Below are 24,418 nucleotides of genomic sequence, written 5' to 3'. Positions count from 1 at the left end.
GTTTTTTTTTTAATTTATGAACCCTGTATTTCACTTAATTGAGGAAAGAATAAAGTCTACTACTGGCAAGTTTAAGTATTTTAAACAGGTATTTAAAAATAATTTCTATTGGATATCTGACATGCTTTGTCAAAAACAGCACAGTTTCTCAATATATTTTGAGGGATGACTAAGGAATCGAACATGACACCTTATTTAGCTCGAAGTGTTTGTCACAGTCTGTTTTCAGAACTGTAAATTCCTTATCAGAAGATTCTAAATATTTCATAAAATATTTATTAAACCCTGGTCTCATATCATAACTTACAACATTTCAGTCATGATTCTTATATTGCTAATTAAAAAGTTTTATAAAGCTCTACTGAAAAATTAAACAATATATAATAGTATTAGACCAACTAGTTTTCCAAGAAGCAGATTTGGTTTAAATATTTTGTTGCTTGGGTGATGTATGCTTCCATCTATGTATCTTTGTAGTGCACATTGTGCATAGACATATCATGCATACAGATACATATACTAATATTTTGGTTGTCGTGGATGAAGAAACGCCCATATGTAATTATGTCTGTGTTTTACGTCAGTGGATTGGATTTTCAGAGCGTTTGCCATTCTGTGCTCAGAGAACCAAGGAACAACTTCCGTTACAGCTAAATAGTTAGAAGTAAAAACGTGAATCCTCATCAGTTCTGGATATCAAATCCTATGCGTCTCACATTGGTCACTCAGAGAAGAGGAAAAGCAAGAATAGGGCAAGATTTGTAGCATGCTGGTTTATGTGCTATGGCATAGAAAAGGATGAAACAACACTCTCCGAAGCATAATGCAATCTTTTATCTTCTTGCCGTTTTATCGATTCACTTTTCCCCCAGTGAAATGGTTAAAGGATAGATGTAAAATAATGAAACCACATACCCTATAGCATTTTGCAGTAAACACAAGACTTTCAGGAAGAATCAGCCTTCACTGCCAATACACTGCATCACCGGTTTAGCCACAGAGTGTAAAACCAATGTTGTCAGGGTGCCCTGAATTTATGGCCAAGTCCTGACCCTTTAGCCCATATGTGATAAATAGGTCTTCTGGCACTTCACAGAAGGCTCTTACTTTATCCGTGTGTATATGCAACTATGCAGTATAGACGTGGTAATGCAACACTTTCAGGAAACATTGGATTTGCTCATGTGCAGAACAGGTGGGCTTACAGTCTAGAAATTAATGGGATGTCTCAATTTAAATTACCAAGTATTCGGAGATATGGACACACAGAAAAAAACCCCAAACCTTCAAACTTCGTGCTGATTGAATTTTCATTTCCAGGAAGGGGGGAGAACCAAGGTAAGCGGTGTCTGCAAGGAGGTGCCTCATGGCCAACATAGTAGGCAATCATGTAATGAAAGGGCACATCACAAAGAGCACAAAGAAGGATAGCAAATGACGGCTGCAGGGACATATGCATCTCACCAACTTCAGGTGTCTCACTCATTCGCCTGCCTACTTGTGTAAATAAACACAACATACAGTGAGTACCCCCAAAATATTATTGCTACCGAATGGAACTCCCTTCAGGCTAATATTTCAAATAAAATCTAGCTGCAACTCTTCAAAAAAATCCCCTAAAGAAAACAGTTGCATGTTGTTGAACACAAAATGACTTATATAACACAAGCAAAACACCCTTTCTGGCTTTAGTTATTTTTGTGTATCTCAGTACATAGGTGTGTGTAGGCAAGGAGATGCAAGGAATGCTTGCGTTTTTATTTTAAAAGATTACTGTACAGTTCACATTTATATTCACAAAACATTCTGTTGCAGCCTGTCAATATTCACTGCATTTTTCTCCCTGTATTTTCTAGACTTGGTATAAATTTTTTTCTTCCTCCACAACTATTCTCCTTACTTTAAAAAATGGCTCTCAAGAACACAAGATGTTTTTGAGAAAAGATTCGAACAGCAACTAAGTAATAATGATTTATGACAATAGGCACTTCTATTATACTAACCTACTATTCATTATCTAAGCTGTCTGGCACATTTGAAATAGATAAACCTAGTCTTTTGAAACTGTCCTGGAGTTAATTTGCCTCCATATCTCCACATTTCTTCAATTTTGTCATCTTTATCTTGACCTTCTTCCATTTCTGGGAGATTTTTAGGTTGTGGAAATCAAAGTTGAAACAACTATTTGGGGCATTCAGCGAATATCCTCCTTAAAGTATAGGCTAACATCTGAAACACTGATGTGAGGGCTGTTGTCCATGGAAAAGGTATCTTTGCCCAGATGCCCATAATGATGCCATATTTTTTTTCAGAGAGAACGAATTAGCTCAGAGCCTTCCTGTCAGTGTAGATAATACAGTTTAAGTTGTTCCATTTATCTAGAAAAATTAAATAAAATTATCTCTTAGTGTTGTATTTCTGATGAGGAAACTCCCCTACTCCCACCAGCCAAACCAGTGTTTTCCGTTTAGCAAATTTTTCTTCTTTCTCTTCACCTGTTGATTAATCCATTATACACCAACCACAGCGCTGACCCCTGAAGCATCACAGGATTTATCTTTCTGCCTGCTGAGAAATGGTCATTTATGCTTTGCTTGTGCCTTGTAACCAGCTCTTAATCCATCAAAGGCCTTAACATTCACTCCATGGTTACCCATTTTCCAAACAGCTGTGTGTGCAGGACTTTATGAAAAGCCTTTGAAAATCTAAATCGACTATATTATATTCTCCTTTAGTACTATATTCTATTTTTAAACTCTAAAAGTGGAGAGAAAAAGAAATAGTATTTAAGCTTTTAGACACGGTGGTGATTCATTCATCTCTTATGTATCTCATTTAATTGTTTTATAATATATTTTACAGGATTTCTTACTGTATTCCTCTGCTTATTGAACACCGTCTCTCCGGTTAAAAATTCTTTGGATCAAACCAAGCACTAGAGGAACGTAATGCTGAGTATTCTTTGGTCCTTTTGTAAAATATCTTTTTTTAAATGATGCATTAAGTGATTTTTGGTGGTGATATCTTGACCTTTGGATTTCAGTTTAGCAAAACTTTAAAGAAAATGCTGCAGTGCTTTGCAGAATAAAAGCCATAATTTCATCAAACCCCCTGGATAAATGGTCTCGTGTTCTCAGGGTGATGGTACCCATAAGTTGTACTACAGCTACCTGAAAATCCCATAAAACATGAATTTAACATCATTTATTTTTTAAATAGGCTCCATTTTGCGATTTCTAGCTCTCCTTCAGATTCAATATGGTTTTTTTTTTTATTATAGCTATGCTTAAATTCCTCTTCTTGCTTCTACATTTTGTTTCCCTTCACATCACTGCTGAAAAATCCATCTTTACCACATTTTAGTATTAGCTTTGATAATATCATTGAGCTGCCTTTTCCTAGTGATAAATATCTTTAAAGTTTGTCCTACTCACACTGATAAAACTCTCACAGGCTTATTGCTGAACTGCCAGTAGTGCTGATTTTCAACTTTAGTCCATTCTGATAAAGACAAAATAAGAAATTTATGTCAAAACAGAAGTCAGAGCGGCCTACTTAAAAACAGCTAGTTACAAGGTTACTAGGATATTTTTAAAACATGCTAAAAGCTGAAACTCAAATTTCTGCTGTGAATCAGACAATTTCGAATTTCCAATGTCCTTCACAGGAGTGAGTAACCCAAATACTACGGCACTTGATCTTCCAGGATGGTTTCCAGACATCCCAATGCAAACTGAAGGAAAGAAAAAAAAAAAAAGAAAAAAAAGAAATTGGAACCTTTTCAAAGCCCTTCCCAGGCAGTTCTGGTCCCATTTGTTCGGCTTTTCTCCTTCATTTCCCATTCACTGCCTTTCAATATAACCCTGCAAAGTCTACTCTAGTTTTCCCAATTTAAATTCAACCCTCTGAACTTTAAAAAATATCACACCTTTTTCTCCTTCCTGCATCTCAGAAATCTTGAAAAACAATATTCAACCTCACCGCGTATTACTTGATTTCTTTCTTCGGACAATTCTTTTTACTCATTTAGAAACTCATGTTTCTTCCCTACAGTCGGTACAGCTTCTCACGCAATCGCCGAGTAGACTTCAATCTCCTCCTTACTAAAGGCGACAGGACACTTTGAGCTGGCCTTGGTCACCGCTAGGGTGGGTGTTGAGCGGCTTGAGAGATCTCAATAGTCAAACAGAAATCTTGCTTTCTCTTTTCTCTTACTTCCTTCACTTGCTTTTTGCCTTTTTCTTTGCTTTTAACCTTTTCTTTCTCCTCTTTCCTTTTTCTTTCTACTCTTTCCACTCTCCTCTTCTCCTCTCTTTCCTTTTTTTTTTTTTTTTTTTTTTCCTTCTTCTTCATGGACTATCTGTAGCAGGATAATTTCACAGCCCTCTACAAAATGCAGAATACCAATATAGCGTTTAACAGGAGCATGGCCCTGCTTACCAATCCCTGGGCTGTGTCTGACCCTGGTTCCCCTCACCAGGCCTGATCCTGACTCCCACCCATGAGACATCCCAGCCTGGCCTCAGGCCAACACTGTCCCCATGGTTGTGCCTGATGCCCAGGGCTGGGACTGTCCCCTGGGAGCCACTGGGCCTTGCTCTTCAGGAAACCAAGCTAAAGATATTAGCAAAACTTCACAGTGCCTCGAAAAGCAAATAAAAAAATTAAACCCCGAAGCTCTGGTTTACTCCTGCACACAATTAACATCCACTAAAATCTATGAGTTTTGTCTTTGTTCCCAGCAAGCCCGTAAACTCTGTGGGTTTATAGTTTTCATCTGGGATTTAGAATAAAGTCATCAACTGAGAGTCAAGTTTTTATTTTGGTTTTAAAGAAAAAGAAAAGTGTGTAATTTTAAAAAGACATTAACCAATACCTCACTCCCTAATACTGCTGTCAGAGATAAGAATCTAGCCTCTAACAAGTATTTGGCTATAAAGGCAGTAGGTTTGGCTATAAAGGCAGTAGGTTTGGCTATAAAGGCAGTAGGTTAGTCAAGCGCTGGCAAGAAAGCACTGAAACACTAAAAAACCCCACACTATATATTCCAAAGGCTGTAAATGAAAACAACAAACAAATAAAACTTTAAGGTGAATCCCGTTGTTAAAGTAAGGTTTGCGTTGTTTCCAATTTCTCAGAACCTACCAACATAACTTTCATTAAAGATTAATTTACTCCCCCCCAAAAAACCCATTAGCAAAGTGTTTCTGTGGCCCAAACCCAGTAGTCATATAATAGCATGAAAACCCTGCAAAAGGAGACTTAACAGAGCCTTTCCTTGCCTGAGCTGATAGTTAAAAGTAAATAATAAGAGAAATGTAATCTGCTTATTTCCTTCCCATTATCATTTAACTAAATTTTTCCCAGCTTTTGAAAGCACTTCATTTGAACATAAATAAAGGTTCAAGTAAAAATAAGGAGGAATAAAGATGAAAATGATAAGACATTCAACATCAAGATTCTCTCTGAGATTTTGGTATGTGCATCTGTGGGTGGAGCCTGAGTCCAAGTAAATCACTCTCATCATTCTTGAGTGTTTGATAAAATCTGCACAGGATCTCAAGCTGATGAATAGAATGAATATATAAATATATGCTTGTATTCATATATACCCATATCTCTATATTCATAGCTACACGGATGCATAGGTAGATAGAGACCAGTTCTTGGGAAAAGGGAAGGGTATAAATGGGAAAGGCACAGAATGGTGTAGGGTGGTCTAAATACCATTTACACTACTTTATTCCAGGGTGACAAAATGAGTCAGTAAATTCTACCTTTTTTTAATCAACAATCATAGAGAAATAATAATCATTGCCTTTGTAAATGGCCTGAAAAGCTGCAGATCGACATTCTGCTGTAGTATTAATGATCCACGTTCACGTCTGGCATAAATCACTTTAGCTTCATTGGCTCCACTGAATTTGGGCCCATTCCATCTTCTGAACTTCTGTTGCACAATTTGTACATGATGTACAGTACTTCTAATTTAAAATCTACTTTTTTCTTACTCACATGTTTACTTACATTTTACAAAATACAGAATAAGTAATAACTTTGACTTTGAGGAACAGGGACTCAGTCTTATGTGCTGAATCCCAGAATTAACAAGATGATGTTGTCAAGATGCACTTAGTCCAGAGCTTCTAACACTTAGTGATAATTCAAATTATGTCAAAAACTACATTAAATATGGAACATAAGTATTTACTGTGCCTACTATTGATCTATATAACTGCACTTTATAACTGTCAGTTACTCTGTTGAAAAATTATTAATAACAAATTTTACAGAACATTAGGTCAGAAATTTTAGCTGAATAAAAAGCCTGAAGATATGTTTCATTTTGCCTAATAAAGAAATCTTACTGATAGGAGGAATTCTTCAAAATCTCTCCTTTACCAAAAGGAGACTTTAACATAACAGTGCAACAAAATAGTCTACCATATAAGACTGAACAGATTATTTTCTTTCTGTGAATGCATAATACCTGTTCAGAGACTTTTTCAAACAAGCTAAATTTACAGCACTCATTCCATTGATCTCTTACTGGCTAGTAAAAAATAGGGGGACTAATAAAAACAATTTTCTGATCTGCTTTTGCTTCTGCCACCTAAAAAACACGTGACACAAAATAGAATCACTAAACTTCGAGGAAAAAAAGAAGCAAACCTTATTGCATTCTCTTCAAGCTTTACAGGGGCAAAAGCCAACCCTCTGGGTTCAGACGGAAGTAAAACGAACATGAATGTCACATAGGAAATAGCTGCGTAGAGCCAAATGGAGTGTGTAACATAGGCTGAAGATCATGGTACTGATTTCTGACCTCTCCCCAGAAATGTCTATCTGCAGCTCACAGGAAAGAGTCTGTGAAAGTTAATTTCTACAGGTTGGTGTCAATCTACAAGCATTGTGGGTGTTCAAGGCACAACTGTCTAGCCATAATCACAATCACAAGAATCCACACTTCAGCTATAATTTCCAATAAATCACAATGAAAGGTAAAAAAAGAAGAAAGTCTTTATGCTGTTTAATGGGATTTATCTGTGCAAATAGGGCTTGGGGTTTCATTAGGGCTAAAAGATAATAAGCTGGGGCAACAATAACACAACAAGTAATACTAAGTCATCCTAACATTTAGTTTAGCTCATTTTGCTGATTTCTGTGCTTAAAGCTGACACAGAGGCTGCCAGATCTGCAGCAGTTTTTGCTTTTCTGCCTCAGAGGGAGATGTCTGGTTGTTTTGTCTGAATGTTACATTTGCCGTGTCCTGAAGTGGTACAGTCTCATTTGTTCCTCCTAAAATAATCCTGATGATTTTAAAGCCCAGGTAAACAAGTGCAGCCAGATAGATGTCAGCTCAGACATTTTAATACATCTACACTACACGCATCTACTTCACAGCTGGTCACTTGTACAGTGAGCGGAGACCCAGTCCATAAAGTCAATGAAATTCAAAGCATGATTCGTCCAAACAAATGTAGACCACTGCTTTAAGATGAAAGCACTTGATAACACTGCCTGAACTGAACGATTCAGATGCACGTAAGCAACAGATAACACTGAGTATAACAGAGTCTAAAATGATCAATGTAGACATAAGCACCTAGATGAATCCAACCCCTGCTCTGTGAAGGCAAAAACAGGTTAAAAAAAAATAGTGTTTTTTCCCAGTATACCTATCTAGCAGACTTTCATACTTGTATATAATCTATCTATTTTATATAATCTAGCAGACTTTTATATTTTTTCAATCAGGCGATATATTTTCAGTTGCTTAAATGTGTTTTTGATGAAAAATTGTTTAGAAACACAACTTCAGTCACCAACAAGTACATTCACCTGCAAAGACCACAGAGTAATGTTTGTAATGATTTTCCAAAGACACACAATACATAATCAACCGACTCATAATCAACTTGAAGAAAAGGCTGTGTATTACTCAAATCACTGAAACTTTGACGAAGTAGACTAGCCTTGATGGGCTAGTGAATTTCTTCTCTTATACAGCTCTTGTCAATATGAATTCTGCAATAGCACTGAGTAGAGAATAAAAAAAGCACTCATGGTCATTAATTTGTTTATATCTTGTTTTCAAGCACAGGTTCCCCTCTGAGTTACAGATTTCAGAGAACTACATGAAGGTTTTAAGTGACTTAATATTGAACAACATCTCAGGTAAGCTTACCAGTTTCAGAAAGCAGTTTGGTAGCTTCCAGTACCTTCTCAGTATAAACCCCAGTTTCATAGTTTTCCATCTCTGCATTAATGATGTGAATAACTCTGGCTGCACGGCCTCGGATGGCACCCGCAGTTCTGTCCAGTGTATCGACATCCCCCTCTTGGAGAGCAATCACGCACTTATTCACATCTTCCAGAATATGGTTTTCTAGGATACAGGAAAAAAAATAAGGCTCGTTTCATTTCATTCTCACTCATAGCAAAGCTTACTGATTTGGGTAAATGGCAAATGTCAGTACGTTAAAAAATTGATATCTGTCCTTACCCAGGTCTGCAAAACAAATATCATCTTGTGATACTATGCCACATAAAAGTAAAATTCCCGAGTGTGATATTTATCTTTAAAAGGGACTGGGCTATGTCCTCTCACCTATACTGCGAGTACAAACCTGTAATTCTTTGAAAAAACAGTCACATTAATTTCAAACATCACACCAAATTTAATTGTAATGAAAGTGTAATAAAAGACTATGCAAAAAGGAAGGCGGGTCAAATATTATGCAGATGCTCTAATAAAAGAGTTTGGCAATTTTATAAAGATGAATTTACACACTCCTATAAACATTTAATATATTTGTTTCATTTATGCCTAAATAAATTAGAAAAGAAAATAAAACATTTTGAAAACATTGCAGGTACCAGGGAGCCTGTACAGGAGCAGTTCATCTGCTTTACTTCATCTATGCCAGAGATTAAGGTGTAGATTTTTCATGACATACAATATAATCATATGTGACTACGCATATTCTGAAATAAGAGTTGACAACATTGAGTCTGCTCAGATGATGTAATATCAAGTAGGTTTGTTGAAATCTTGGGAGCTGCGTTGTTTTTTCTCAGCTCAGAATCAGGCCATGTACTCTGACATGCTGCAGTATCATAGTTTATGTAGTATTCTCACATATGGATAATGTGAAAGGACGAAGCAGATTTTGACTAGCTCAAACATTATTTCTGTGCAGCCAGTACAGTTAAAAATCATTTCAATAATAAAACCATGACTGAATTTCCTATTTGAGCAAACTCAGCCTGAGAAACTCAGAGACTCTAAAGAGCAACTTACTTTTCCACCACAGACATATCAAAACTGAAAATGAAATGTTGTTCTTTGTTGTAGTAATAGGTAAAACAGAATCAATCAGCTTACCAACTGCTTTTTGTTAATTATCCTTCCTTGGCCACAAAAATAGAATGACACACTACTCTTCACTGTTAAAAATCCCAAGGTTGGATCACTTGAGGGTTTCAGAAACATTTTACATGATGTAGAATTTTAAACTGTAACAACTCTGAATGAAAAATGGAAGTCCCCTGGGCTGTGAACCAGAGTATCTTGCAAGGCAAAATTCTTTCTTTAAAAAAATTCTCTATTCTCATTTAAAAGATGTCGCTTTGCTAAAACATGTCTTCACTATTTCCTCCTTACAATCTCCATTTTCTTTAGCATGGCATAGCCAAATCTTCTCAACAAGTACTTTCTGAATATGAACTACTGCATTTGGAATATAAAGTAAGTGATTAAAATTATGGTCAGCCTTCTTTTGGCAGACACTGTATTAATAAAACATGCCATCAACTGTGACACTCAATATGAAGAGGAGGAGGTGTCATTTCATGAGGTACGTTTAACCAGACACCAGCCCATTTTGAATGCTTCACTGGTTTAACATCCAAAAATAAAACTACTCAGTGTAAGTTGAGGCTTCCAAGCTTACAGCTAGTAGCAACAGGCTTTCTGGATACATGAGATGTTTTCTTGTCTTTAATACATATAGATGTCTATGGACAGTATTAGAAAGAAATACTACTTCTCAGCTGTCTTGGGCAGTTTGGATCTAAGTCAAGACTATCATCTTCAGTAACATGTTTAGAAGAAAATAGGATTTGACGAAAACAAAAATCAATCACTCACTCAAATAACTTCTGATTTTATGGATGCATGTGCTTGGAATGAACCAAGTCCCCAGACAAATAACCAAATGGCCATTTAAGAATGTCTGCCATCTCTTTGGCTTGTGGAGTGGATCTGCAGTTTGCAGCTTGGTCTGCCCTTTCCTTGTAGAACTAGGTCTGTTGAAAAGTGCTTGCCAGCTTCAACTCTTGAATAAAAAAATCTAAGTGCTACGAGATTTTGAAGTACCCTTTTATTCTGAGAGTTCATTTTAATTTTCTTGTCATGGCTTGCAGTAAACACTCTAGCAGTGATGTTGAACAATGGAGTATAATTGTACCAAACAAAACCATTTTCCTGCTACTAATAATAGCTGGATACAACCAAACAAAATAAAGGCAAGGGAAAAAAAGAAAATTAAGGATCTTTTTTAAGGATAATTTTTTTTTTTTTTTTGCCTCTAAACATCTCAAACTTTTATTAGGAAATTTAGGAAACACCAAGAAAAAGAATGTGGAATGAAACATAAAATTAAGGCGACGCTATCTCCTGAAGCTTGTCTCTTCTGTGACGTCAGAGTAAGCTAAGCACACTTGACACGCTTTATGTCTTTACTCACAACAATGAAATTCACCTCTTTTAAACCATAATAGGAAAATGAGTTTTCTGCAGCAGCAAAACAAAGCAACAAAATAAAGTAAGGAAAGTTCATCTTTCCTTCTCTTACCCACAATTGCACGAAGACTCTCAAAATTTTTGCAGATACTGTCAGCCTTTCACAGGTCTGTAATAAATTTTTAAAAGGTGGCCAAAATCCTACTTTGTGCCTGAGTTGAAACAAAACTTCTCTAGAAATAGAAGCACAAATAGGATGCTGTTTTCTGGGAGAGGAAAAGCTAACGATTGCTACCAGGGATTAATTGGCATGGCTTGATTGCTCCTACTGAGTGTAGAAGGTCAGCATTCCAATGACGGACTAACAGACTAACGATGCTTTAGTAATTATAGCTTTTCACTGCTCTGACCCATTACTTTATTTTTAGAGGAGTCCCTTGATCCCAGTACCTGAGACGGAGAGGAAATCGTCCACCGAAGTGATATCATCAACAGCTTCAGTAAGAACCCGCACTTGTTTCTCCCACTGATCTTTAAAGACGTCCATGTTGTCCTGTGCTACTTTGCTCTGGGGTCTGGCAGCCAATGTGAGCGCAGCATTTATTACCTGTTATTCAAAATCATTTGTTACGAGGAGCGGCAACATAGATTACAAACTGTGTTAAAACTTCAGCATTGCACCCCATTTGATATGCATGTCTCAAGATATGAATGTATTTTTCACAGTTTATGGAAAGCAGGCAACAATGTAATGACAAAAGCAAGGCTGTAATCTTCATCTAGGCTGTTTTCCCTGTCTCAGGTAACTGATGCTTTTTAATGCCAAAAGAGTTCTCAAGTACTTTTTAACAGGAATCTCACTTACCTGTGGGCACAGACTGTCAATCTGCGTTGCTGCCATACGGACTAACTTCACGCCTTCTTCATTATTCGAGATTGAACAGGCCAGATTTGCAACCTGTAATGAAATCAGCAGAAAGAGAATCAAGTTTTAGGCAAGCAAGCCATTTTATACCTTTCTCTCTTCTTATTGAGCCTTGCCTAGAATGAGAGAATGTTATACAAGAGGAATGACACAGCATCTTCTCCATTGGTGAACAGAAACCCATGGAGATTATTTCCTTCCTAGCACACTGAACTAGCTATCTTCATCAGATTTTTCTCAAATCTTCCCTCACTGTCAAGGGTTTCACATCCTCCTCTATAGCTTGAGAATAATCCCCTGAGAAGTCATACAGAGAATGTAGTGCATCCAGACAATTTTCTATGCATTTCCTTTCCTCACAGTTTCTTTTTCCTTTTATTAATCATGTCCATTATGAATACTAGTAATCAGGCTCATCCATATGCTCTGAGCTTCGCAAAATGAAGAATCTTTGATGTCCTAACACATGTAATTGTGCTTTTCCACCCATAAACAAAACTCTGATACCTTCACTGACAATTGGAAGTTACATATTTCTCAAGTACCTTCATTGTTTCAGATTCTGATGCTTTTATGCATGTTAAAATCATTTTAATCCTCAGCTGGACCTCTTTATTTCTACATGACTGTATGCCCTAGAGTAAAATGTCCATTAGCAAAATTATCATAACATGGTCATGCGAAATGTCTCTGTTGAAAGCCTCATTCTGTAACACATGCTTGAGATTTCATTCAAAGATGTAGCACATTCTACATGTGCTTGCTCTGGCACGGCTTTGGGAAGTTTGAACCTCACAAGAGTGAAGACTGTTTGGTTAAGGTGAAGAAAGGGGAAACTCAGAGAGACACCTGAATGAGATCTAGCAATCAGACCATGCCTCCAGACACTGCAGAGCTGCCTCTCTGTGGCTTGTATGCAAGTGCAGAGCAGGTTCTCCCAACTCATATAGTGCTTCTTGTAAAAAATCCATTCCAAAAAGCTTTGTGCCAAGTCCATGAGTAGGTTTTCCAAACATCAGTTCATGCCACAGTGCACATAATTAAGCTCATCGGTGATATTTATATCACAAAGGTACATTCTGGGAGGAGAGAGTACAAGATTTTTTTTAATCATCCGAAAGTATAGCTCTTCGTTCTAATCTACATTACAACAAACTTATAAAATTTTAAACATGCTTCCTTGATATTATTCACTGTGCCTGAAGGCATAACTATCAGTTGGAAATGATTCATGAATTAGTTCAAATACCCCCATCTTTCCAATTTTCCTCCAGTCTCCCCTTGTGGTATTAATCTGTTCTCGTCTCCAGTGCACATTGCCACGTTAGCCCTGGTCCATCTGTTCTACATAGAACCTATTTCACTTCACAGTTATGTAGAACGTGGTTTGCATATATCATGGTGCCAAAGCCCAGGGAAGAAAAGAACTTAAGGCTTCAAAGAGTCTTGCAGGCATTTCCTAGTCAAGATTGTATCATAATGTTGTGATTTTTATTTTCATTGCATGGTGAGACAAATGAGTTAGTCTGTTTGTTAACAGCCTTACAGAGCTCATGTCAAAAACATTCTCCTAAGACGACGTCTTCCAATTAATTTGCCATTTTCTGTAGTCACTTCTTTGCACACATCAAACAGACCACTTTAATCTTCATGAGAAACAAAAGCTAAGCAGGATAATTAGAATGCAGTAACATGAGTGGAAATTACAGACCTTAAAAGCCAGCAAATGGTATTAAGTTCAGCAAAAGCTATCTTCTGTGTTTTAAATAAGTGGCTTTTCAGATTGCCCTTTATTTTTGTGATTATCATGATGAAAATCTGTGCTAAGGCTCCAGATGCACCATATATCTTACTTTTTCTCATATAGCAGTGAGATACGTGACTGAAAGGGGCTGGGTGTCGTGAAATGGCAATCAAACTATTAAGCAGGTCTTTGAGTTCTCTTGGAAGCGATCTTCACAGAAAAAAAATCAGTAAAAATAAAATGTATTTCTTGTCTGTCTCTGACAATTACTCTTTCAATAGAATCTGGTGAGAAAATATTTAGACACTGTAAAGTGTCCTGGTTTTCCAAGGAAGGATACAGAGATAACCAGAGGAAACTTCTTTTTTGTAAAATAATTCAGAGTTCAGTACACTGTTTTGGGTGCTACTATCAATACAGAAGGAGTACAAACGTACTCTATGGCTGTATAAAATATGCATCAAAAGAGCACTACAGTTATCTGTTTAAAAATAATTATACATATTATTTATAATCCTAACCTAAATAGTTTCTGTGGTATATTTCATGTCTTGCATAAATACAGTCCTGTACCATCAGCAGTCAGAAAGTAATACTATCACAATTCAGCAGGGAGCATGCCAGCCTGTACCACGGGAAGATCTGATTAAGTCAAATAAAAATAGAGATAAGCAAATCCTACAAAGGTAGATGCGATCTGGATAAAATTGGATTTAGCACTACAAATCAGAAATACTGCGTCTTTACCCAAAACTTATTTTTAAAACATGGCAAGAAATAGACATTACTTGTAAAAGCCTGCATTTCAGTGCTGTCTTGTAAGTATGGATCTGTGAAACAGTACAAATTTTAAGTGCACTCAATGACCAGATATGATACTATTTAATTATTTTGATTGACTTTGTTATCAAATGCACAATCAAGTTACCACCAATTAAGATTCTTGGCACAGCAAGGTCCATATACATGCTCTCAGCTGACAGAAACCGTGAGGTAAATCAACATGCTTTAGCCTACTATAAATTCAGCAACTTCAGATATTTTTCCTACCCAAAACTATGACCAAAAACGCTTAGACCTAATTCCACCCCACTTAGTTGAGACACTTTGGTTAGATGCTAAACTGATCTCTTTGGATAAGAGATAAAAAGAGAAAAGCACTTCCAGAGATTGTTTAAGGCTTTTGGCTGACTATCTTATCCTCTAGATGTATCTAGTTTCTTATTTAAACTTAGATTATAGCTGGCCTTGATGACTGTTGGAAAAGGTATTACTGAAATAAAAGAGGTGCATTATAACTTGTTTTGTATGTGCATATTTAATACAACATGTATTGTAAAGAACCCAGACTCTTCAAGGTTGGGAATTCATTTAATACACCACTCCTGAGTTGGATGGAGCAGATAGCTTGGAAAGGAAAATAAAAAGGCTGCATGTTATTGCAGCTGCCAATTTGCCAAAACTTTGATTTGACAGCCTTTGCCTTTACACTTCAAGTGCTCTGTCTCCACCAAAGCATTGAAGAAGAGATTTCATAAGAGGCTGTGAAAGTAACCAAGTAATTAATTTTTCTTTTTTTTTTTCCCCCCTCTTTTTTTCCTGTTAACTAAGTTCCTTGAGCATAGTGAATTCACTGATTGCCTAAAGAGAACTTAAGTTTATATTAAGATCAATGTGAACTGTCTGAAGTGTATTTATATGAATGAATACATTTTAAATACCAAAATCGATTAATTGTGAATCATCCTTGAAATATGTGGAGAACTCAATAACAGTGAAACTGCTCTGTAGAAAAACATTATTGTCCAGAATTTCAGGTCTGCTAAGCTACTGTTATACCATCAAAACCGTTGCTAAACACCTTGAACCTGTCCTGCAAGAGCACAGGAAAGTAATGAGCAAGAAAATAAACACTCCAGCTCCAGCGACGCTGTGTTTTTCTGCAATCACCAAATCCACTGAAGCAATCCTAGAACTGAAGAGGTGAAAAAGCTCGTACCAAGTCCTTCATATTAATTTCCTATCACTGGCACTGATAGCTGAAGATGCAATTCTACACCTTGCTAGGTATCTATCTTTAATCATGCAAATAGTTCCATTAGTTTCAGTTATTCAAAACATATGCAGGATCAGTCTCACTGAAATGTATTTGCATGTATTTCAGCCTCAAGCAGTTTTCTGCTGTATAGCAGATGAGGGTGGCAAAGGACTTTTTTTCTAATGCAAATTTGTATTATCATTGTTGAAAGGACACGCCAAAGACAGGATTCATTCTAAAGGTGTACTTACATGGCAGCTGGAGGTGTAAGTACTGTACGTCTAGGCAATGACTACACTACACAGTGAAGACAGGCAGCACAAATGTCAGTGCAGACTGTTACCTCTCATGGCATTGTACACTTGACTGAAGTTTGGATTGGTGCTTTTTCATCGCATTTGCCACACATACTACCTAGGACAGGAAAACTCTAGTTCTACCATAAAATTGCACTCCAAATTACAAAAGTAATAAGGGATCTTTCATACCATTTTATTTTTACACCGATGAAAATTAGGTGTAATTACCTTTCATTGTGTTTTTAAACTAGACTATTTCCAATTTTGACTTTAGCTCTTTGTATTATTAAACGTAATTAAGACTATCAAAATGTATTGTCCTCTGGTTCAAACTTAAATTCAAAGATTTAACATGGCCACTCTGAATTTAACGTAACTAAAAAGGTCAAAAAAAAGAATCCATTGCTTAGAGCAAAAATGTAAAAAAGGGACCAGTATATGCTACAGCAGAGAAGCAATATCAATGCAAAGGCTGCAGAATATTGCAGCTTATGTATGTAGTCTATTTCTTAATTTTTTCTTTTATTATTTTTTCCCACCATAGATTGCTTAAAATAAATGACAGAAAAAAGCTCTATTCATCTTCCCAAACCATTTAACCATTGTCAGGTAGAGAATGCAATCTGTTTATATCCTAGTTTTGTGTATTCTTTGCAAACATGCTTTTTAAAAAAAATTTTATACATGTAATTCCTATTTATGCCATTTATTTTTTCACTGTAATTAACTGATGGAAATATTAGGAAGAAGAAAACGTACAGCAAGTTATTATTTTCTTAGGGAAATATAGAATAACTTAAACAGACTGAAGACACTGTCAAACTTACCTGTCTACACCACACATTTGAGCAACTGAAACTTTCTGAGTTACTCAGCTTGAGTTGAAGGTGGTTTAAGTAAGAGACCTCTATAACATTCATGGCTGACTAAAGCCAAGCCAAGGAGAACCTTGAATTTATAGAAGTAAACTACGGCAATTGTTGAAGCCCTATCAAAGGCCTCTGGGTCAAGATCTGAGGGGTCGTCTCCAAGGAGGATCTTACAGTAGACATCTGCTACCGATCTGCAAACCAAGATGGTAAGGCTAACAAAGAAATATTTGGGTCACTTAAGCAAGGTTCAGGTTCTTACATGTGACTTCAACTACTCAGACATTTGTTGGAAGAGCAATACTGCAGCTCACATGTCATCCGTCAGGTTCCTGGAATGCGTAGAGGACTGCTTCCTCATACATATGTTAGAGTGCCAACTGAGAATGAGGCACTGCTGGACTTGCCAATCACAAACCAAGAAAATCTGCTTTGTAATATCTTGGCTAGCAATAGCCTCGGCTGCAGTGATCACAATATTGTGGAGTTTGGGATCTTGCTAAGCACAATGAAGGTTAGTACTAAAACCTTAGATTTTAGAAAAAACAAGCTTCAGCTCATTCAGAGGTCAATTGGGAGGGATTCTGTGGGAAGCTTCCATGGAGGAGAAAGGAGCTAGTGAGTGCTGTGAGTTTTTCAAGAATGCTTTCCTGAAGCACAAAAGCAGTTAATCCCCTTTAAAGGTAAGGGAAGTAGGTGGAGCAAGAGATCCCCTTGGCTTAACTACAAGTTTCTGAGTCTGCTGTATGCAAGTCATGTGGAAAAGACGAGGGGTAATGGGTACGAGTTACTGCCGGGGAGCTTCCAATTGGACAGAAGAGGAAACTTTTTCACAATGAGAACAATCAGCCATTGGAATAATCTCCTCAGGGAAGTGGTAGATTTCCCCAATATTGGACACTTTTAAGATTCAGCTGGACAGGGTGCTGGGCCATCTTGTCTAGACTGCGCTTTTGCTAAGAAAGACTGGACCAGAGGATCCTTGAGGTCCCTTCCAACTTGGTATTCTATGAGTCTATGAAATAATCAGTTACTATGTTTCAGCTGATGAGCAGTAACTTGCTGAACTGTGGTATCTTGACTATTTGTAATTATTTATCCATCCGCTTAGTAATTTATCCAGATATTGTTACAATCTCTGAATCCTTCAAAATTTTGACATATATTAATGTTGGTACTACTGTAGGCAGCCCAGTGGTATTCATGGAGCCACAAATAAGAGATTTTTTCCGAAGGAGAGCACAGAGTTGAAGCTAAGTTACTGAAAATCTTCAGCTTATTTATCCTCACTCTACTCACCGAAGCATTATATTGTGAGTAAAACTCTATTTATCACTAGAAGGGATGTTTTTGCACATACACAAACAAGTGCCAAAAAAATCAAAATGTCACCGAGAGTACATATTGCAGCAGATTCCTCTTCCTCTCCACGCAGTGCTAGTTTGTACTATCACGAAAGTATTAGGCTGTGGTCTCCTTCTCAGCACCCATTCCATACGGCATGGGGGGAACCTCATACTGGATAACATTGCCAATTGTCCCTCATTTATATTAACCAGTCACAATCTAAATAAAGATGTATTTTTAATTTGTTCATATGTACATCCATTCATACTTATTAAAAAAATCTAATTGCATGCACAGCAGTAAAAAAGGCATTTCTTTTATAAGTTACTAATGATCTAATTTACCGAGTTTGATGTTCACTATGAACATTTTTTAATACCAAACCCTGAACATATTTAATACAAACTGCTCAGCATTTACAATACTCTGTATTTATCTAAGCAGGCTGGTAGCAGAAGGACATCAGAAAGCTACAGAAAATTTTAAGCACAACAGTTGAATGGCTTATTTAATGTCCTATATGCTGCCCACTGAACATATGAAAAACTTTTAACTTCTGAAAAGGTCAACAGCATATTCACTCATACTTACTACAGGAACAAGGCTTTTCTACTCACATAAACTCCCTTGAGACTTCCTCCATATCAGATTCAGTTGAAAGAGCCTTAAGAGATTTCTGCTTTTGGTAAAATTTGAAGTAACTCTGACTTGAATAAATTCAGTGGGTCTTGGACTCTTGAAAGAAATCTAAAGGTTAGAAGCCTCATGAGTACTGAAAGCTCAATTTGAAATGTAAAAATCCTAGCTTCGGACAATTTCAGTGAAGTGTTGTTAATTTAATCTGAATCTCCTCCATTTCTAGGACCATTCTGGTACATACCATGATTATTGCCTATAGGAACAGAAATGAGATCAAAAATGAATTACTTGGCTATTTTCTTAACTGGAAAAAATACATTGGTTCATGTTCAATTATAGAGATGCCAGTAAAGAATACAAGAAAAGGGTATTGTATTATAGATTTAATTTTAATATTAGACAATAATAATGATTTTGGATAGGAATAAAAAAATATATATTTACCAACAGTAAATACTGACTCTTCTTTTTTTCCCCATTTTTTTTTTTTACATGGAATTTGACCATACAACTGTTTCTTCCTGAAACAAGTCAAGTTTCTACACCACATCAATGAGCACCAACCATGACAAATATGCCTGATGGCAAGCACAAGAAACCCCCTGCTGGGGTTCAAGCACCTACTGAAAGAAGAGGGGTACGATGCTAACATGCATCTGTGATTTTAGACCAACTTTCCACATCATTGCGATTTCTCAGCAGGGTCTGCCCAAGCATTCTCTATGGAAAACAGAAAAGCAAATTGATTTTAAGAAAGGCAGGCGGTTGTTTCAGAGCATTTTTCTAATTTACATCTGAGACAAATAATTCTGGAAACCTCTTAGGCTTTGTAAAATTATTCCAGCAATGCTGTTGAGCACTCAGAGCTGAGGACTGCCCAGAACTATCAACCTGTGTCCTCAGCTAGAACAAAGAGGCTCAGAGCTGTTCCAGTTACAATACACGAAGACCCAATTCCACAATTAAAAGCCTGGGCATACATCTGTTAGGGGTTCTGTGTTCTACCATATTTCTAAATAGCTTGAAATTCAAGGACTTTAGAAAAGTGGGTGTGGATGTTGATTCCCAGAGCTGCAATCAATAGAAATGCTTTCTGCTTTGTCAGAAAACTCCCTTAGGAATTATAGATGAGCCTCCCTCGTTTTCATAAGAGTGTTTCTGAGGCATTCAGTTGGAATATAATTAATTGATAGTCAGAAGTAGTAGGGAACCCATCTACCTCCCAGCTGGCCAGCCAGGAGGGAGATGAGGACAGCAGAAAAGGACTTCTCTCCTGAGGATTGCTCCTACAGGAGTTGGGAAGTGCAGTGGGGCATTCGGCTTCAGATATATGGGGTCTCTCCCTTCAACGATCTGCTCACTATATTGATGTAATTTCTGAATTTTCTCTGTATACATGTGCATCAATTGCTAAAGAAATAAATAGCAAACAGCTGTAGTAAACCAAGAAGAGGAGCAGGATGTAGTCTCAAGAACACAGTTAAGACCAGATTCCTGCTAATTTAAATAGATCTTAAGCAACATAGCAATGCACTGATGAAATGCAGAAAGTCTTTCTCCTACAAGAAAGCAGCTTATAAAGCTGTAGGGAATCTGTTCTCTATTCTCCATCTATTCAGGTGGACCATGAAGCAGACATCCTGTTCTAAACCACATAGCTAACGTGACTGCTGAGTCTAGGTGGTATAGCTAGACGTCATGAATTTGATTTACTGATTTTCTGAGTTACAGGTATAAATGCATTTTATACACATTTGTTTTCTTCCTTTCACAGAAAGCAAATGTAAAATATAAAACGTCCAACTACAAGAATTCCTTCTGCATAGGTCGGAGACCAGTGACCCCTCTCAGTGCTCTTTTACTTCTGTTAGCAGGATCAGGTTACTTTTCTATTGAATTTGACCACAGGTAAAGGCTTTCTTACACCATTCCATATCTGTTCTATTCATACTGAAAAAAAACAGTGAACAAAGAATACAGAGGAACACCAAAAACTATAGCAACATCTCTGAAATGTCAGACAACAGAACCTTTAACCAACAGTAACTTTTATGCTCTAAAGCATGCAAAAAGGCCAAAAGAATTTCTTGTTTTGGTATACCAACAAACAAGAAGAAATTCAGGGTGTTTGTGTATTAATCCTTTCTGGTCAATCTGCAATCAAGGTCACTGCTATTAAAACTCATAATGAACTATGAACAATGTATACTGAGATACTCAAAGGGTGAGAGGGCAGCTGGCATCCTATGGAAAGAAGATTTACAAGACTGCAATTTGTAGTTGATCCCATAAAGAAATTTTGACAACATACCCCTGGCAGTGCTATAATTAACAGCTATTAATAGCAAGTAGTTACCAAAGCAATCCATCTATCTAATAACAGTCCACTATTTTGGCAAACTATTCAGTGACCCTGGAACAGGGATGTATGCCTGAGTAGGCTGTGATAATTAAACATTAGTTATATGACCAGAAAGCTATATTTTGACTGTTGTTGAAGAAAAACAGGAGATTACGGTAAGAACTCAAAAAAGTTCACAATAGTAACAGAAGCTTTGAAGATATGAACACAGTGTGATATCAGGCACCCCAGGGTATAAACAAATCACAAACTATAATTACTGATCCCTAAAGAAACATAACCTGCAAGTTAGATGGAAGCAATTTTAAGGCTGAAGTTGAGCAGATAAAGAAAGAACTGTATAACAGTCTATTACTTCTTCCAGTGATGATAACACAGGTGGGGACATCTTTAAATTCTACATAAGCATCCAACAATAGCAACTTGTTGTTCACAATGAAAACCCCAAAATTTGTTAGGCTGAACTAGTCACTCTACTATCCTGCATTGCTATCTACGTAAACATGACTTTATTATCATTAAGGGGAAATGTACCTCTAGTCCTTGTGCATCATCCATGACCCTGCCTTTGAGGCGAGGTTAAGATTTGTGACCAGCGTACTGGTTATCCCCTAACTTGCATGAAAGCCCACATCTCTGTCAAGATGAGCGACCCTCTAAGGGAGAATTCAGCTTTTTGCTTTATTTGGCCTACTTGACAAACTGGAAGCACTGGTCAGCACAAACACTTATTCAGCCACCAAAGGCAACATACATAGGAATCACAGAAGGAGACTTTGAAGATAAGATGAGGAAGTTAACGGGGATGAAAGGATATGGGCATAGATGGAAACTGGAAACATTGCAGAAGTAGATATGGTGATACACCAGCATAAGGAGTGGTGGAAAACTGTACGTATTGTATAAGAAAGGAGATTGCTAGTATGAAAGAAATCTGATATTATAATGGCATGTAGAATGCAAATTTATTTTTAAGAAATCAAGACTTATTAGTTCCTTTGCTTGCAGACAAAACCTTGTAAAATACTGATTGCCTTCACAGGGGTGAGTGAAGAGATTTTTATTTAGAGTAATATTTTAAAGGCTTACAAAATTACATTCAGAGAAAGATTGATTTTACGTGTATCCAATTTTTGTGCAATAGTCTATAAAATGTTTTAACAATAATTTAGTAATGGTTCAACAGCAATGTAGCATGATGTCATCTGCTCAGAACCAGAATGTGTAGACAAGGCAACAGAACTAGATGTTCCCTTTTCTATTCCTCCTGTCAGTATGCTTTAACCCTGGCATGGAGAGAGCTCATATTGGCTCAAAATCTAATTTAGTTTACTCATCTGCTTAGTAGCCCATTTTCCTGCTAATAAATCCCCTTTTTTCTTGAAAAAAGTCATATTCATGATAATTATTTTTACAGTTTGAGTGTCTGACACCAAGAAACAAAGACTTAGAGTATCTAACACAAAAATAATATGTGGATATAAGAGGTATTTTCCCATTTGTATATTATAAAAAACTAGTCTGTCTATTACTCCTCCCTTTTTGTCCTATCACTGCATATCCACTTTTTGTATGATCAGAAACATAGAAATGACTTATATTCATCTGTTTACAGCAGCTGCAGTTATACCAGTAAGCCAACCACAGCCAAGACACAGATCTGAGCGCTTGCATACACTCATCCACCTTTTTCAAATGTAAACATAATCCTTAGTAGAGTTTTAGCCTAAACCACCTCATATATACGACACGTAGTCTCTCTTATATGTATTAAAAAGATGTGGGCAAAAGAGAGAGCACTGAGAAACCTTACATCTCGGTCTGTGCTTACAGGTAAGTAAAGGACAATGAGGTGAGAAAAACTGCATTTATATTTAGTTCTCTCTCCTCTTCTGAAAGGCAAATATACATATTAAAAAAAAAAGACAACAACAACAAAAACCAAAGCAGTATTAATTATTCTATTTGCTGGAATTCATATCCTCAGCTTATATTTCCTCCTAATTTAAGACTGCATTCTTACGTTTGTTTTTTTTTTCCCTAAAATTTTGTTCTTGTTATAGTACTACATGTGGAATGTGGAAATTTTCATCTTAGTTGTAAACTCAATCATATGGTTTATTTGATTAAAAACTGTTAGATTCTGACTCAGTCGTACATTTTATCCCAGTTCTTACACATTTGCAGTTCTATGCATGAAAGCTGATTACCTTTTCAAAGGATCATCATTAGCTCATAAATATCCAAAACCATTTGAACAAAACCAGGATTATTTCTTGTGCATTAGAGTGCTGTTTCTGGCTTTTTCTTTGACTCCTCAAAAAAACCCCAACTGTCATATGAATGCAGCTCACATGCAAATAGTTTTTCCATAATGAATTTTTATATCAAAAGCTCTTCATGTGACTTTTAGCATTAAACATAAAATGGGAACAAATGTATAACTAAGAAATCAAAACTGACATCAAAATTCTGAATAGGACTGCAGACAGATATCTTTAATTCACTGTGCTCTGATTTATGGTCCTCTTCGTATGCAGAGATCGGTATAAGTAGTCCATTGTCTCTGCTATTAGACTTAACGGCAATATCAGTCTGTGTTTGGGGTCCTTTGTAAATTGCTAATTCAAAGTCTTTGGCCAGTAGGTCCATGATAAAGCTGCAGAGAGTCTCTACACCAGTCCATCTTAATAACTTTTAATTTTGTATCTCAGTGAAAATTAAATTCCTAAAATTTCAATGAAAACAGACCACACAGAAATTTGAGTAGGTAAGAGATTTCATAAATTCTGTAGGAAAAGCTGAAGCTGAATCTGACACCTGATGACAAAATACAAATCTCTAAGAAACCAGGATTCATAACTATTATGAAACTGCTTGTCTAATAAAAGATATTACTTCTTCAAAACTGCAGCAAGAGTTGCGCATCTGAAAAACCTTCAACTAGAAAAACAGGAGAGTTACCATGTTTCTCTGGGGTTCCATGTTGGTTATGAGAAGACATATTTGTAGTAAGAAGATGTTTTAGCTTGTTTTTATAGGTACTCCTGACCTTTGTGATATGTTTAAACCAACATTCTTAATACCACTCCAGACATGTGAAACCCTAGGTTGAGCTGAGGAGTGGCTCCACACTTTGGTTTCATGTTTCCGTAAGAACTTTTCAGTAAATCACTTTCAAAATTAGCCACAGGTGAATGAATGAATTCTTAGAGTTGATTTTTTTTTTTCCCCCTCTGTGTTGATTAGGAAGCTATCCTTCACCAATTTACAGATCATCATTCAGTTTTCCAATGAAATGATTCCTGAGATATAATCCTGGAACAAGAAAAAACTGAAAAACATAGGAAATGCAAGCACACATACAATAAAATGGAGCATTACTGAGTCTCCCCTCAGGCCCATTCCATGCTCGTTTGAGAAGTAGTAATTGCACCCATGAATATAT

At 36.7% G+C, this 24,418-nt stretch overlaps 1 protein-coding gene across 4 annotated transcripts in view; it reads right to left on the bottom strand.

Annotated features, from left to right (window-relative positions):
• Nucleotides 1–24,418, bottom strand: part of CTNNA2 (catenin alpha 2) — a 516,068-nt gene that overhangs the window by 58,905 nt on the left and 432,745 nt on the right. For all 4 annotated transcript variants that reach the window (XM_074587252.1, XM_074587254.1, XM_074587251.1 and 1 more), the window contains 3 exons: nucleotides 11,613–11,705; nucleotides 11,198–11,354; nucleotides 8,189–8,389 (listed from right to left, as the gene is read on the bottom strand). In XM_074587252.1, coding sequence (XP_074443353.1) covers nucleotides 8,189–8,389; nucleotides 11,198–11,354; nucleotides 11,613–11,705 — 451 coding nt within the window. The remainder of the gene's footprint in view (nucleotides 1–8,188; nucleotides 8,390–11,197; nucleotides 11,355–11,612; nucleotides 11,706–24,418) is intronic.

The sequence above is a fragment of the Larus michahellis genome, chromosome 5, assembly GCF_964199755.1.
Source record: "Larus michahellis chromosome 5, bLarMic1.1, whole genome shotgun sequence".
In the NCBI taxonomy this organism is placed as follows: domain Eukaryota; kingdom Metazoa; phylum Chordata; class Aves; order Charadriiformes; family Laridae; genus Larus; species Larus michahellis.
The sequence above is the reverse complement of the archived record's forward strand: the minus strand, read 5'-3'. Positions and strand labels throughout refer to the sequence as shown.